At 40.4% G+C, this 14,733-nt stretch overlaps 1 protein-coding gene across 1 annotated transcript in view; it reads right to left on the bottom strand.

The window, feature by feature from the left end:
• Nucleotides 1-14,733, bottom strand: part of BICDL1 (BICD family like cargo adaptor 1) — a 143,413-nt gene that overhangs the window by 62,513 nt on the left and 66,167 nt on the right. The window contains exon 3 of the mRNA XM_074202249.1: nt 2,155-2,271. Within this exon, the coding sequence (XP_074058350.1) occupies nt 2,155-2,271 (117 nt within the window). The remainder of the gene's footprint in view (nt 1-2,154; nt 2,272-14,733) is intronic.

Here is a 14,733-nt window from a genome sequence, read left to right as displayed (position 1 = left end):
CATTTAATAAGAGGACCACTGATAGTTGGCTAATTGGGTGGAGGAGAGAGGGGGAAATCTTTAATGGAGAATCTTTAACTGGCTCCTGTCACTTCCACACAAGATTTCGTGATTTCATGTTCTATAGTTATCTATCAATCTATCATACATTTAGTACATGCCTACTATGTGCCCTCAGGGAGCTTACCTTCCAGTGGGAGATGCAACATGCACCAATACGGGTAGATATGATACATGACACAAGCAGGTGCAGTATCTGTCGATTGTTTCTCTCCATATAATCCATCCTACTCTGCTGCCCAAGGTAGAGTTTCCAAATTGGAGGTCTGATCATACCACTCCTGCCCCAAAAGACTCAGCGGCTCTCTATTACCTCCAGGTTTAAATAGAAATGTTTCTGTTTGGGAATTAAAGCTCTCCTAACTTGATCACCTCCAAAGCTTCTAGGTTTATTATTATTATTTTTTTAACCATTCACTCTTCTCCACATCCTTTAGGTACCAGCATCATTGGCCTCTTTGTGAGGCCTTGCTTACTGCCTCATTTCCTATCTCCAAGCCTTTGCACTACCTGTACCCTTTGTCTGGAAATGCTGGGTCATGTCATTTTTCTGACTTCCTTCAAGTTTCTGTTTTAATCCCACCTATTCCAAGAGACCTTTTCTAGTCCCCCCCCGCCCAGTAGCTGATCCTTTACATTTTCAAATTGTCTTCCATCTACTCCATATATATCTTATATGTGCCTAATTTTTTAACAGACTGTCCCTCTCCCTCCTCTAGAATGTAGAGCAGAGGCTGTTTTTGCCTTTCTTTGCAGCCCTAGCATTTAGCATAGTAAGCACTTATGAAATGCTTGCTTGATAATTTGGAGAGATTTGGGATGTTGTGGCTTCTCTTGTCCTTAATAAATGTGAACAGAATTGAATAGAAAAGGGACAGAGAAGATAAATGGAATCTGGGTCTCCTGATAGGCAGAGCCAGAACTAGGTATGGGCAAATTAGGTTGCTGCCTAGGGTATGTGCAACATATAGGGGCACACAAGAGTCATTTCAGAATATTCTTTTTTATAAATGGACTGGTTTTTTTTTTTGTTTGTTTTTTTGCAAGGCAATGGGGTTAAGTGAGTTGCCCAAGGCCACACAGCCAGGTCATTATTAAGTGACTGAGGTCAAATTTGAACTCAGGTACTCCTGATTCATGGGCTGGTGCTCTATCCACTGTACCACCTATGAAATGGACAGTTTTGATGTCAGAAAATTCATCTTTTCTATACTAAAACTGGAATGATACAGTGAATATTAGTGTGCTTACTTTGGAAGCACATATACTAAAATTGGAATGATACAGAGAAAATTCCTTTTTTTTCATAGCCTGGAAATAGTTATGGGCAACTGAAAGCTCAAAGCCCTCATATAAACCTTTCCTGATCCTCCCGGATTACTAGTGTTTTGCCCTCTGACTGATCACCTTTTTTTTTTTTTTATTTTGACAATACTTATATGTATGGATATTCTTTCCTCTCATAGAATGTAAGCTCTGCGAAGGCAGGAATGGTTTCATTTTTAAATCTGTATCCCCAACGCATATCACAGTACCTGATCCATAGGAGTTTAATCAATAAATGTTTTTTCATCCAAGGGAGAAGGAAGGGAGCAAACATTTATTTAATGCCTACTATTTACCTGGCGCTGTGGTAAGCACTCTTACAAATAATATTTTATTGATTGATTGATTATAATACACAATGGGCTCAATTCCTCAATTTCAGGTCAGGGAGGGAAATGCAATATCCAGATTTTGCCTATAGTAAAGAATTTTAGAAGGAGAATATATTTTGATGAAGAAAACCATAGGCCACATTCTTGATTATGAACCACAAATCATAGTTCTGAGCTATCTCTTATTAGTACCATCTCTCTGGGCATAGCCTGGTTTTCAGATAACTGGCTGGCCAGAAGGATGAAATCCAAGGGTTTCCTTCCCATTTCCATAACCCATTACTTTGGGTAACTCTGGAGGATGAGTTCAGTCACTATTGTAAAACTGATTTTATTTCCTTAGTTCAGAAGGATCCCTATCCAAAGATCTGCCACATTGCCTGAGACTGGAGAAACATGTTTAACTGGTAAGAAGCCCTCCCGTACGGAGACTCACTTCAGCCTGGAGGCTCTCCAGCCGGATGATGTGTTGGTTGGATGAGGAATTTTTCTCCCGGAAGTCTTCTCGGAGGGCGTGGACTTGCATGGAGAGCTGGCGTTCCACTTCTGATGCCTGGAAATAGAAGAGATCACAAGGTTTTTAATGGAGAGACAGTGGGGTGGAGCCTTGATTCTCCCTCCCTGGACCACTTTGTACGCTCATAATTCTTTTGCTAAGCTTAATCAGATGGAAGGCCGGCCGGTCATAAGACTGTACTGAACAAGATTAGGTTGAAGGGTTTATAATAGGAGCTCTTAGACATTTTCTTTTCAATGTCATGGGTCCCTTTGGAACTAGAGATCCCTTCTCGGAATAAAATTTTTAAATGCTTAAAATAAAACAAAGAGAATTGCAAAGGAGACCAATTATATTGAAACTTAATTATCAACATATTAAATATTTTATATTTATTAACCATGAAAAGTACTAAATAGCAATATATCAAATTTATGTGAATTAATTTTGTATTAAAAGCATTAAATAACAATATAGCAAAATATTACACTGAATTACATATTACATTGAATTAAATTATTAAATAAATTAATTAAATAATGTTACAATCTTTAAAAATTAAATACACAGATATCAGGTTAAGGCCTCCTGAATTAAATAGTTGCAGATTTAGAGCTGGAAAGGCCCTGAGAGGTTATCTGGTCCAATCTCCTCATTTTACCAACAAGGAGATAGCGGCCCACGAAGATAAAAGGCCTTGTCTATTAACTTTCCTGGCAGCCGTTATCATGCTATTGAATCATATTGAGCTCCCAGAGTCCTCGGTGATTTAGTAGATGATTGTAGCTCTCCCAGGCCTCCCTCAGCTAGAAGTGGGTCCCCTGATAGAATAAATGCCCTGCAACAAAGTAGGTCAAGACCACAGAGAAAAGTTGTAAGGCAAATAGATTTCTGAAAAAGGCTGCGTGCAATGGCTGACCACTAGGTCAACAATGGCTGGCCCATGCCTGTTTCTTGGAAGGTTGCTTTCCTGACACTCTCCGATTTTTCTATCAGGCCCCAAAAGCCTTATCTCTTCCTTCTATCCTGGAAGTTTTTTCATTCCTGGACTTCTCTCACTAGAATCACCTTCTTCTGGTGTCTCTTCCTCTGAATGGTTGTCTCCTTCCAGACTCTCCATTTGAAGGAGGATGCCTGGGCTAGCTGGGTCTTCATGACTTGCCAGGTTGCTATCCAGATGCCCACATCTATCTTTGCCAACTCCTTCACCTGGGGGGGTGCTTAACTCCCCTTTTTTTTTGGCAAGGCAATGAGGTTAAGTGACTTGCCCAAGGACCCACAGCTAAGTAATTATTGAGTGTCTGAGGCTGGTTTTGAACTCATGTCCTCTTGACTCCAGGGTCACCTAACTGCCCCCTAACTCCCCTTTTAAACTTCATTTTATGGGGCATCTTCCCCCCTTGAATAGTAAACTCCCTGAGGGCAAAGTCCATCCTTTCTTTCTGTCTGTGTTTGTATCACCCAGGCTTGGCAGAGGTGGCTGGTACACAGCAAGCCCTTAATAAATGCTTGTTGCCTTGTCTTGACTTGAATGAGAGCCCACAGGTTGAAGGATAATCTATGATCTGATGTGGACCTTAAGGATATTGGTCACCTGGCAAAATGAGTTCTAGGTTGAAAGAATCTCAGAGGCTTTCTCATTTCACCTCTTCACAAGATGAGGATGTTGAGGCTGAGAGAGGTTAAAGAACTCCCAAAGGCATACAGGTAGTAAGCAGCAACCTTAGAAGGGACCACCTGGCCCAACCTTCTTATTTCACCAAAGAGAAAACTGAGGCCCCATTGGGGGAAAGTGGCCGGCTCAGATATCAAGCCCTGGCGGAGCTAACATTCCTTTTCCAAGAAGATCATTTGCTTCTTTCTCATAGAAAAACTCTGGTTCAGACCTTTGGACAGAGGAAACTACTGTTCGCCGGTGTGGGAGCGTACTAAGCCGACTCCCTTTCCTCTTAGGTTATGTATTAGAGAAGGGAAGATGGGCCAGCACGTTGCTAAATGTCTTACAAATATTATCTCATTTTTTCTCAAAACAACCTTGGGAGGTTGCTACTATTGCTCCCATTTTACAGAAGAGGCAGGCAGTAGGTAAGTGACTTGCCCAGGTCACATGGTTAGGAAGTACTCAGGGCTGGATTTGAACACAGATCTTCCTGGCTCCAGGCCCAGGGTTCTATCCACTGTGCCAACTAGCTATTATTCTCTGAATGAGAAACCTTATCAGCTTTTCTTTAATTATCAATTCTTGAACCCATGGTCCTAGAAAATTGTTTCTTATACAAGGCCTGGGTACTTTTTTTCTTTAGATTTTTGTAAGGCAATGGGGTTAAGTGACTTGCCCAAGGCCACACAGCTAGGTAATTATTACGTGTCTGAAGTTGGATTTGAACTCAGGTCCTCCTGACTCCAGGGCCGGCGCTCTATCCACTGCGCCACCTAGCGGCCCCCCAATTGTTTTGTTAGATGAATTAAGAATTGCTGCCTAGATTGTATTCTCCAGTTTATTTCCAATTATGGAATTCTGTCTTTGTTTTGGGAATCTTATAAATTGACAGTGAAATTAGTAGAAGATAGAGAAATTTTCTAATGTAGGATGGACTTCTGTCCCTTTCGTTTAGATTTTCTCTCTAAGAAATAACATTTAGAATTTATTTATTAAGTACATTTATCTCTAGTAGATGTGCCTAAAATGCAGAGGAGAGATTGTTCTTCCACACCCATCAGCCTGGCATGTATTCATCACTCCCATCTTTGTGAAGTTAGGTCTGCAAAGTAATTACCTTTTTTTTGGAAGTAAGTGAGTTTCCCAGGGTCACACAGCTACCAAGCTCTATCTATCTAGCACTGTTTTTATTACTTTTAAAAATTTATTTATTTTTTTTGTTTTTATTACTTTTTAATGCAAAAGTCATTTTTTGATACTTTGAGAGGCTGGGAATTGTCCATGCTCACAGGGCTGATAAACATCCAAGGCAAGATTTGAACCCTGATCTCCTAAGCATCAGATCTAATATTCTCCCTCTGCCACACTACCTACTCACTATTTCTCCTCCATAGCATTTCACTTCCCATTTCCATGACTTTGTCCTGGCTAGGATCTATTCCAAGAATGTGGTAACCCCTTTATCTCTTAGAATAATTGTCTTCCTTCAGGACTTAGCTCAAACCTCATCTTCTGTAGGATGCCTTTCTCCCCAAATCCTGGTGCCTTCCGTCTAAGTTATCTTTCATCTATGTCTCTTGTGCACATGCGCATGCACGCACGCACACATGCACACACACATACACGTTATATGTCATCTCCTCTATCCTGATATCATGGTCCTTTTCAAGAATGAAGGATGACAGCAACAACGACAGCAACAAGAGAATGTGAGCTCCTTGAGGGCAGGGCCTACTTTTGCTTTATTTCTATCTCCCTGGTCTAGTCTATTGGCCAGCATCCAGTCCTTAATAGTCTTTAATGACTGATTTTTGTCTTTGCATCCTTCATGCTTAGCATAGTATCTGACAGACAGGAAGTACAAGCAACCATTAGTTGAATTTAGGATTGAATTAAATAGCATTCATTGTGGGCTTTTTTAAAAGCTTTCTTCCTTACTTTGGTGAGAAATCCCCTTGATGATATTTCAGACAGCAGGGTGAACAGAAAATAGAACACTGGGCTTGGAATCAGGAAGACCTGAGTTCAGATACTTACTAGCTGTGTGACCTTGGCAAGTCATTTAACCTGTCTAATTGTATAGTGTTTAGCCCAGAATAAGCTTAAATGCCTGTTTATTTCCTTCTTAGGGTTGTGCTATCTTCTGAAGGAAACAAAGTCAAACTATCCCCCACAAAGGAGCCTGAACCAGCTGCCTTCCTGTAGCAAGGCTGTGAGCAGCTTCAATGACTAACTGGACTAGGGGGGATCAAAGAGGAAGGCAGCTGGTTGTAGCTGGGCAGGGTTAAAGGTGAGAAGACACACAGAGGTTCAAGGTTCTTTGGGTGTTAAAATAGCCAATTGGTGTTGACAGAGAGATTCTATCACCTGCTGACTTCGAGCTTCTTTTTTAAAATTTTTTTATTTATTTAAGGCAATGGGTTAAGTGACTTGCCCAAGGTTACACAGCTAGGCAATTATTAATTGAATGAGGCCAGATTTGAACTTAGGTCCTCCTGATTCTAGGGCTGATGCTCTACCTAGTGTCACCCAGCTGCTTCCTGACTTCTAGCATCTGTCATAAGATGTGGCCTGTCAAACATTCTGACTTCTCTTGAAGGAAAAGGAGGTAGAATTAGTAAAATAAAAAAAATTAGGATGCTTGCAAATTAACTCAAGGGCTGTCAAATCAACAAGATGTATTAAATTTATCAAGAGAAAAGAGCACGAGCCTTGGAGTCAGGAGGACCTGAGTTCAAATTTGACCTCAGATACTTCATACTTACCTAGTTATGTGAACTTGGGCAAGTCACTTAACCCCACTGCCTTGCCCCTCCAACCCTCCCCCCCCAAAAGTTTATCAACAGAAGTAAAATACTAAGTGTGTGAAAAGATATTAACTAAGTTCCTCCTCCCCAAGATAATGCAGAAAGTTTTTTCCTCAAATTTTAAAGTATTATTAACACATGGGTTATGATGACTATTTTCTCTCTCTCTCTCTGTCTGTCTCTCTCTTAATTTTTCATAGGCTCAAACAATCTTCCAACTGGTAAGACAGACTCCAAGTGTTTTTCCATTCTTGATATAATCCATGGTGGCCAACAATGGACAGCTTCCTTTCTCTCCCTTGGATAGAGGTTCAGTCTTTTTGGCACAGTGAGCAGATTGCTGGTCCTGAAGTCATGAAGACCTGTGTTCAAGTCTGGCTTCAGACACTTACTAGCTGAGTGATTTTGAGTAAGTCACTTCACCCTGATTGCCTCACATCCAGAGTCATCTCCGGTCATCCTGATTCCTATCTGACCACTGGATCCAGATGGCTCTGGAGGAGAAAGTGAGGCTGGTGACTTAGCACAGCACCCCCTCACTCAAATCCAATTCATGTGCTTGTCATGGCATCATCACCCTGATGTCATGATCTTCTTTGAATGTCAACATCATCATCAACACCATCAACCTGGGATATTTAAATGGAAGAACTTTCAATTGCCTGCTTCAGAATGGTTGGCCACTCAGATGCCTGCAGGGACTATGTTTTACCTCTTTTTCTAATATCTTTAGTACTCATCACAGTGCCTTAAATATGGTTGGCATATAAGAAATATTTATTGATTATTTGTTAATTTAGGGGAAAGACATAAAAAGGCATCTGTTATAGCTGAAAATACATTCAATGCATCTAATACTCAAATTAGCAAACATTCTGAGGAGACAAAGGGGAGGTCTGACATCTTAAGCCCCTGCCTGGTTTATTGCTAAGTTCCTAGAAAGGTGACACAGGAGACCAACAGAGATTCATAAAGGCCTTGAACATCTATTTATACCTATTCCCCATGTCTACATTTTTTGGGTTGACATCCTTTTCTTTCTCCAAGGCCCAATTCAGGTCTTCCATGAACTAAAAGTAATTTCTCTCTCCTCAAATATCCCCAAAGACCCTTGATTTCTACTTTGTCCCTATCACGTTCAACAAGGTTTATTGATAATGTTAACAGCAATGGCAACAGCAATATCTAGAACTTATATAGCATCTAAGCACACTTACCATATATTATTTACATTAAAAATGCACCAAAAGCTCTGGGAGATATGGGTTATTATTAGCCTTATTTTACAGTTGAAGAAGTTGAGGCAGACAGAGGTTAAATGGCTTGCCAGTGATCACACAACTAATTATGATGATGATGATGATGAATATTTTTACAGCGATTTCAGGTTTACAAAGTGTTTTACAACTATCATCTCACTGAACCCTCACTGAGGCTCTGGGAGGTAGGGACTATTATTCTCCCCATTTTCCAGATGAGGAAACTGAGGCAAACAGAGGTGAAGTGATTTATCTAAGGTTACACAGCTAGTAAGTATCTAGAGCATGGTTTGAACTCAAGTCTATCCTGATGAGAAAATTTAGCACTCTATTCACCTTACTATATAGCTATCCCATCATATTCCTTTAATAGATTGTAACACACTTTTTTGTTTGTTTGTTTGTTTTTGCAGGACAGTGGGGTTAAGGGACTTGCCCAAGGCCACACAGCTAGGTAATTATTAAGTGTTCGAGGCTACATTTGAACTCAGGTCTTCCTGACTCCAGGGCCAGTGCTCTATCCACTGTGGAACTTAGCTATCTGGATTGTAACACCCTTGGTAGCAAGCACAGATGTCTTTGCTAAACTTGCGTTCCCCATGGGTAGCTAAAAGTGAAGCAGAGAACATCAGAGTTGGAAGGAGGCAATAAATGTATCCCTGTTATTTTACCTATTAAGAAACTGAGTCTCAGAAAGGTTGAGTGACTTGGGAAAAGTTGCACAGATAAGAGATTGCATAAGTATCTGTCCCTAGTGCCTCTGCTTGCAGATCCATCAGTCTCAGTTTTAGCAAGGATGTTTCTATTGGTGAAAACCTTTCATTCTTTGAAAAATACCTAGAGTGTTTAAGGTCAGCAGAAGGGGCTTATTTTAGCAGATCTCCCATGGATAAAAAAAATAAGTTCAAAAAGCCTTTATTCTCTCTCTCCTGTATAGAGAACATTGATTAGAGTTAATGGGAGCTTCCTAGGCATAGGAAAGCCTGAGGAATGGGAGGTGAGATGCCAGCAAGTATAATGGTATAACAGACACACAGCTTGCCCTGATTTACCCTTCCTGATGAGTTCTACAAAGCCTACATAAAAGTCCCTGCCTCCCTCCATGTCCACTTCAAACTTGGAGAGGCTCCTTATAGACAGGCTTGACCTGTGGTTTTGTACGGGCTGATGAAGAAGAAGATTCTTCTAATTGGCTGCTTAGTCAAAGGATGACTCAGGCGTTTGAAGAGTTCTCTAACTGGCTGCTGAGATGATACTTACTGGATATCCAAAAAGGGCTCCCCTCCCAATCCTTTCTCCCCCTCCATTCCCCCTGCCATCCCCTCTCCCTCTCTTCTTTGGGCTTGAAAGTATGAGGACCTCTTTGAGCTACGTCCAGGGATCTGGGTTGAAAAATGGAGGCTGCCTAATCTCCTACCTGGCTCCTATGGGTCTATGAATATAGGGCTGTTTCTGTCTTTTTCTGTTTTTGCTTTCCTGATTGTAGGGGATCACGAATCCTGAGATGGTATTATCTAAGTAGAAAATGGGTGATTTTTGAAGAATATGGTAGCTGATGTCAGAGGAATTCCCAGTATCTGGAGCAGAGACATCCATTAAGGGCATGTGACTGTGGAAAGGCAAGAATGCTAACAGCATCAAGGGGCATGATTCTTCCATCAATGACTATTGAGCCTAGAATATCAGAATTGAGTGGAGAGCTTCTTGTCCTTCACTTTCAAAGATCAAAATGCCATCATTATGTTATAGATAAGTTACAGTGTTATGACTGTGGCTGATCAGACCGATATGAACTCAGAATACTAGACCACAGGTTGGGCACAAATAGTCCCTGTGAACACTTGGTGTTTACTCTAAACTTATATATCTCATGTTTCCCTTGAGCTGCTTCAATTGCCTTGCTCACAGAGCACAACATCCTCTCTGATGAGGGCACGCCATGCTGGGCAGTCCTGTGCCAGTGTCTTAAGAGAGACTTTCAGAGTGTTCTGGTATTCTGACCCTCTTGAGAATGCTTGCCCTGTGTGAGTTCCTCATAAAATAGTCTTTTTGGCAAGCATACTTCTGACATTTGAAAAATATAGTCAGCCCATCATCATTGTGCTCTTATGGAAAGAGTACACAAAAAGAGAAAATAAAGACTAGGGTGAGGATTTGGAAGATTCCCATTTGCCACATATGTCTATCTCATTTTCGGTATACTCTAAGTTTGCATTCATTTCTCTTCTTCCACTATGGACATTGTGTGTATATTTAGCAGAGTGAATCCCAGGCTTTTAGGGTGCAGTGTTTTGTATCAACTGTTCTTATGCTGCCTTTTCTAAAAGCTAGTTGAGTCAACTGGCTGATAGTTGACAAGAAGCCCACCAGTGGGGGCTCAAGAAGTAAATGCAGTGCTAGACACACAGTTCCTCAGGTTTACCGATAGAATCCTGAGAGGGAGCAGAAGTTGGCCACCATTTAGGGACTCAACCTGTAAATGTGAGTGTGGGTTGGGCAGTGGTCCAGAGCAGGTGCTAGATTAGTTTCATAGATTGGGAGCTGAAACAGACCTTGCCGGAAATTTGGGGAAAATTTTCACACATTTTATATGATTTCATTTTTGCAACAATTCTGTAAGGAAGCAGTGTTAGGGATGTTTTACATATATATTTATATATACACAGATATATGTGTGTATATCTATGCATTTATAGATATATATAATATAAAATCTATTTATATAAGATGAGCAGATTGAAGTTTAGAAAAGGATACTTGTCTTCCTCTTATGCCCTCACTGATACTTCGATACTCACTGACACTTTGAATCTCTCGTGACTTTAGATATTTAAGAACATAACCTGAAAACTGGAAGACTTTAGAGACCATTGAATGCCACCACCCCCACCTTCATTTTGCAGATGAGGAAACTGAGGCAATGAGTGGCCTCAATGAGGTAAGAGACTGGCCCAGAGTCACACAATTAGTAAGTGTAGGAGGCAAGATTTTTCTCTCCTTCAGGATCCTATTTATTCAATCATCCCTCCCTTTCCCCATTTTTTTTTTGCCTCTCCTTATTCTCTGTTTCCTTCCCTGCTGACTACAAAAATGCCCAAATCTCAGGGCAGCTAGGTGGCGCAGTGGATAGAGCACTGGCCCTGGAATCAGGAGTACCTGAGTTCAAATCCAGCCTCAGAGACTTAATAAGCTGTGTGGCCTTGGGCAAGCCACTTAACCCCATGGCCTTGCAAAAACCTAAAAAAAATCCAAATCTCTCCTTATCCCTTCCTAAAAAACAAAACAAAACAAAACAAAACCCAACCCTTCATTTCCCCTCTAGTCATCACCTTATCTTTCCTTTCACTGCCAGACTTCTAGAAAAAGATATCTGTATTCTTTTTCTTCATTTACTTATTCCTTCCCTTCTTCCTTCCACCATCTCCAACCTATCCCTTTGAAATCTGGTTTTAGTTCCCTCTACTCAAGAAAAAATACTTTCTCCAAGGTCACAAATTGTCTTTTAAATAGCTTCTAGCTAGATCTCTCTCTCAATAATCAACATTATTATTAATATGGAACTACAAAAAAAAAAAGGTTCTCCAAATTGAGATCTTGGTGCAAAGTCAGTTCATTTCATGGTCTTGAAGGTGCCATTGTTCCTATCAGAGGTCTTTGCTTTCCCTGAAGGTCCTACAGGAATAACCAGGCTGAATTCCCCCACCCCCCCCACCCCCACTGAGATTGCTGCAAATCCGAGAACATCTTGTACTCACAGCTAAAAAATACCTCTTGGCCAAACCACCCCAGGAGCTCACATCGAACAAGTGATTTAAGTGAGAATTCCGAGAATTTCTCAAGATGAAGCAGATCCATTTCATCCTGTTCCCAGGCTTTTCATTTTGGACCAGCCCTTAATGAGATGCTGCTGCCTTGGGAACAGTTCATGGTCTGGGGAGGCCCACGTCTGCCAGACAACATGGGATTAGTGAGGGAGCTGCTCTGGCAAATTTGTCTAAACTGCTTAACCTAAGGAAATCAGATTAGATGCTCTGCCTCAAAGGTTCCTTCTGACTTTGATATTGTTCCAGAGCGGGCATGCTACTTTACAAGGGTCCTCCCAGCCCAGACATTGTCTGGTCTGAGACCTGACCCAGTTCAGACATTAACTATTCTGAGGCTCCTCCCAACCCGACCTTCCTTGTTCTAAGACCCTTCCCAGCTCTCACATCCCCTGTTCTAAGACCTCTCCCAACTCAGACATTCCTTATTTGAAGGCTTCTCTTAGCTCAGACATTTCCTGTTCTCCCAACTCTGACTTGGTGTTCTTCTAGGACTTTTAGCTAATATGTTTATAGAGCTAATATATATAGCTATATAGTATATATACATAGCTAATATGGCTATAGAGCTTATATATATATATATATATATATATATATAGCTATATAGTATACATATAGCTAATATGGTTATAGAGCTTATATATATATATAGCTAATATGGCTATAGAGCTTATATATATATATATATATATATATATATATGTATATACACATAGCTAATATGGTTATAGAGCACACTCTGTACTTTTTTACAATTATTTCATTTGTTCTTCCCAACAACCCTGGAAGGGAGGGGCTATTATTCTCCTCATTTTACAAAGAAACTGAGGCAAATAAAGGTTAAGTGACTAGTACAGAGGAACACAGCTAGTAAATATCTAAGACTGGATTTGAACTCAGGTCTTCTTGACTTGAAGCTTGTAGCTCTATCCATAACATCATCTAACCTTTGTATTAGCTCTCCTGTTCCAGTAAATTGAGAGGAAAGTTGTATGGTTCATTGAATTTCTGATAGACAAACTTTTGAATGATGACAGATACAGACAGGTAAAATCCCAAATAGAAGACAGGTACAGACAGATAAAATCTGCTCTGCTCGCTGACTAGTTTATTTTTAGTCTTTTTTCAGTTATGTCTGACTCTGTGACTCCATTTGGTGCTTTCTTGGCAAAGATACTGAAGTGGTTGTCCATTTCCTTCTCCAGCTCATTTTGCAGATGAGGAAACTGAGGCAAACGGGTGAAATGACCTGACCAGGGTTACTCAGTTAGTGAGTGTCTGAGGTCAGATTTAAACTTAGGAAGATGAGTCTTCCTAACTCCAGGCCCAACACCCTATCAACTGCACCAATTAGCTGATTGAGTATTAGAGTTAGTATTTTTTTTAAGGTTTTTGCAAGGCAATGGAGGATAAGTGACTTGCCCAAGGCCACACAGCTAGGTAATTATTAAATGTCTGAGGCCAGATTTGAACTCAGGTCCTCCTGACTCCAGGGCCGGTGTTCTATCCACTGCACCACCTGGTTGCCCCCCCCCCCCGAGTTAGTATTTTTCATAAAGAAAAATTCAATCATGGTGCCAAAAGGGAGATTAGAGATGAAAGGTCACTTCTTTCCTTTATTACCTCAAGTTCTTCTGACATCACTACACACACACACACACACACACACACACACACACACACACACTCATGTGTCTATAAAATGCATGTCATATACATAACAGATTTATGAATACTATATATAAATTGTGATACAGATATATAAAGAACAATCACCATGGTTCCTTCCCTTCCATTTTGTCTTGGTTCAAAATCACTGATAGGTTAATGAAGAGAGGACCTGGGGAATTTCTAATTTTTTCTCAGTAGTTTTTTTACTGTTATTTTATTTTTTCCAATTATATGCAAAGATAGTTTACAAAATTCATCTTTTTGTATGCTTTCGTGTTCTACATTTTTCTACCTCCCCTTTTCCTTCCCCTCTTCCCATGACAGCGAGTAAGCTGATTATGCATGTGCAACCATGTTTAATATGATTCCTTATTAGTTGTATTGTGAAAGAAGAAACAGAACTAAAGGGTAAAAAACCCCAAATAAACCAACAATACAAAAAAACCCCATAAAATAGGTTTGGTTTTTTGTTTGTTTTTTTTTTAGGTTTTTGCAAGGCAAACGGTGTTAAGTGGCTTGCCCAAGGCCACACAGCTAGGTAATTCTTAAGTGTCTGAGGTCACATTTGAACTCAGGTCCTCCTGACTCCAGGGCTGATGCTCTGACTCCAAGGCCAGTGCTTTATCCACTACACCACCTAGCCAAATATGCTTTGGTCTGCATTCAGACTCTAGTTTTTTCCTCTGGATATGAACAGCAGTTTCCATCCCAAGTCTTTTCTTGAATGTTGAAGTGTTGAGACAAACTAAGTGACCTTGGGAATTTCTAACCCCAAATTAGAGAGTTTCCTGGAATCAAGGACCATAATTTCCAGAAATCAATTTGGGGAGCTCTTTGATATGGACACTTTTCTCTAACTGTAAATCCTCTGCAACAGAAAGTCCCAGAGAGTTGACTTGGATACTAAAAGGTTAAGTGAATTGCTGATGGTTGCACATTTCATAGGCCTACCAAGAAGTAGGACTTGTACCCAGGTCTTCCAGACTCTAAGGCTGGCTCTTCAGCCATCACAACACATCATCATCTTCATCATCATCATCATGGAATACTACCCAAAGCAAGGACTTATGAAATGTTTGCTGCAAGAATAAATGAATGAGAATTTGCCGACTTTAAAAAGTGATGATTATTCTAGATACTGATGCAAATATGAATTCCCATCATCAAAGACTGATCTCCCTAGATTCACTGATTTTAATTGAAAAGGGGGAAAAAGGGACCAATGTTAACTACTCTCATTTCCGAGAGAGATAAAGTTACATTGGAATGCCCATATTGGTCTAATAAAAAACTCTTAG

This window comes from Macrotis lagotis, chromosome X (genome assembly GCF_037893015.1).
Source record: "Macrotis lagotis isolate mMagLag1 chromosome X, bilby.v1.9.chrom.fasta, whole genome shotgun sequence".
In the NCBI taxonomy this organism is placed as follows: Eukaryota; Metazoa; Chordata; class Mammalia; order Peramelemorphia; family Peramelidae; genus Macrotis; species Macrotis lagotis.
The sequence above is the reverse complement of the archived record's forward strand: the minus strand, read 5'-3'. Positions and strand labels throughout refer to the sequence as shown.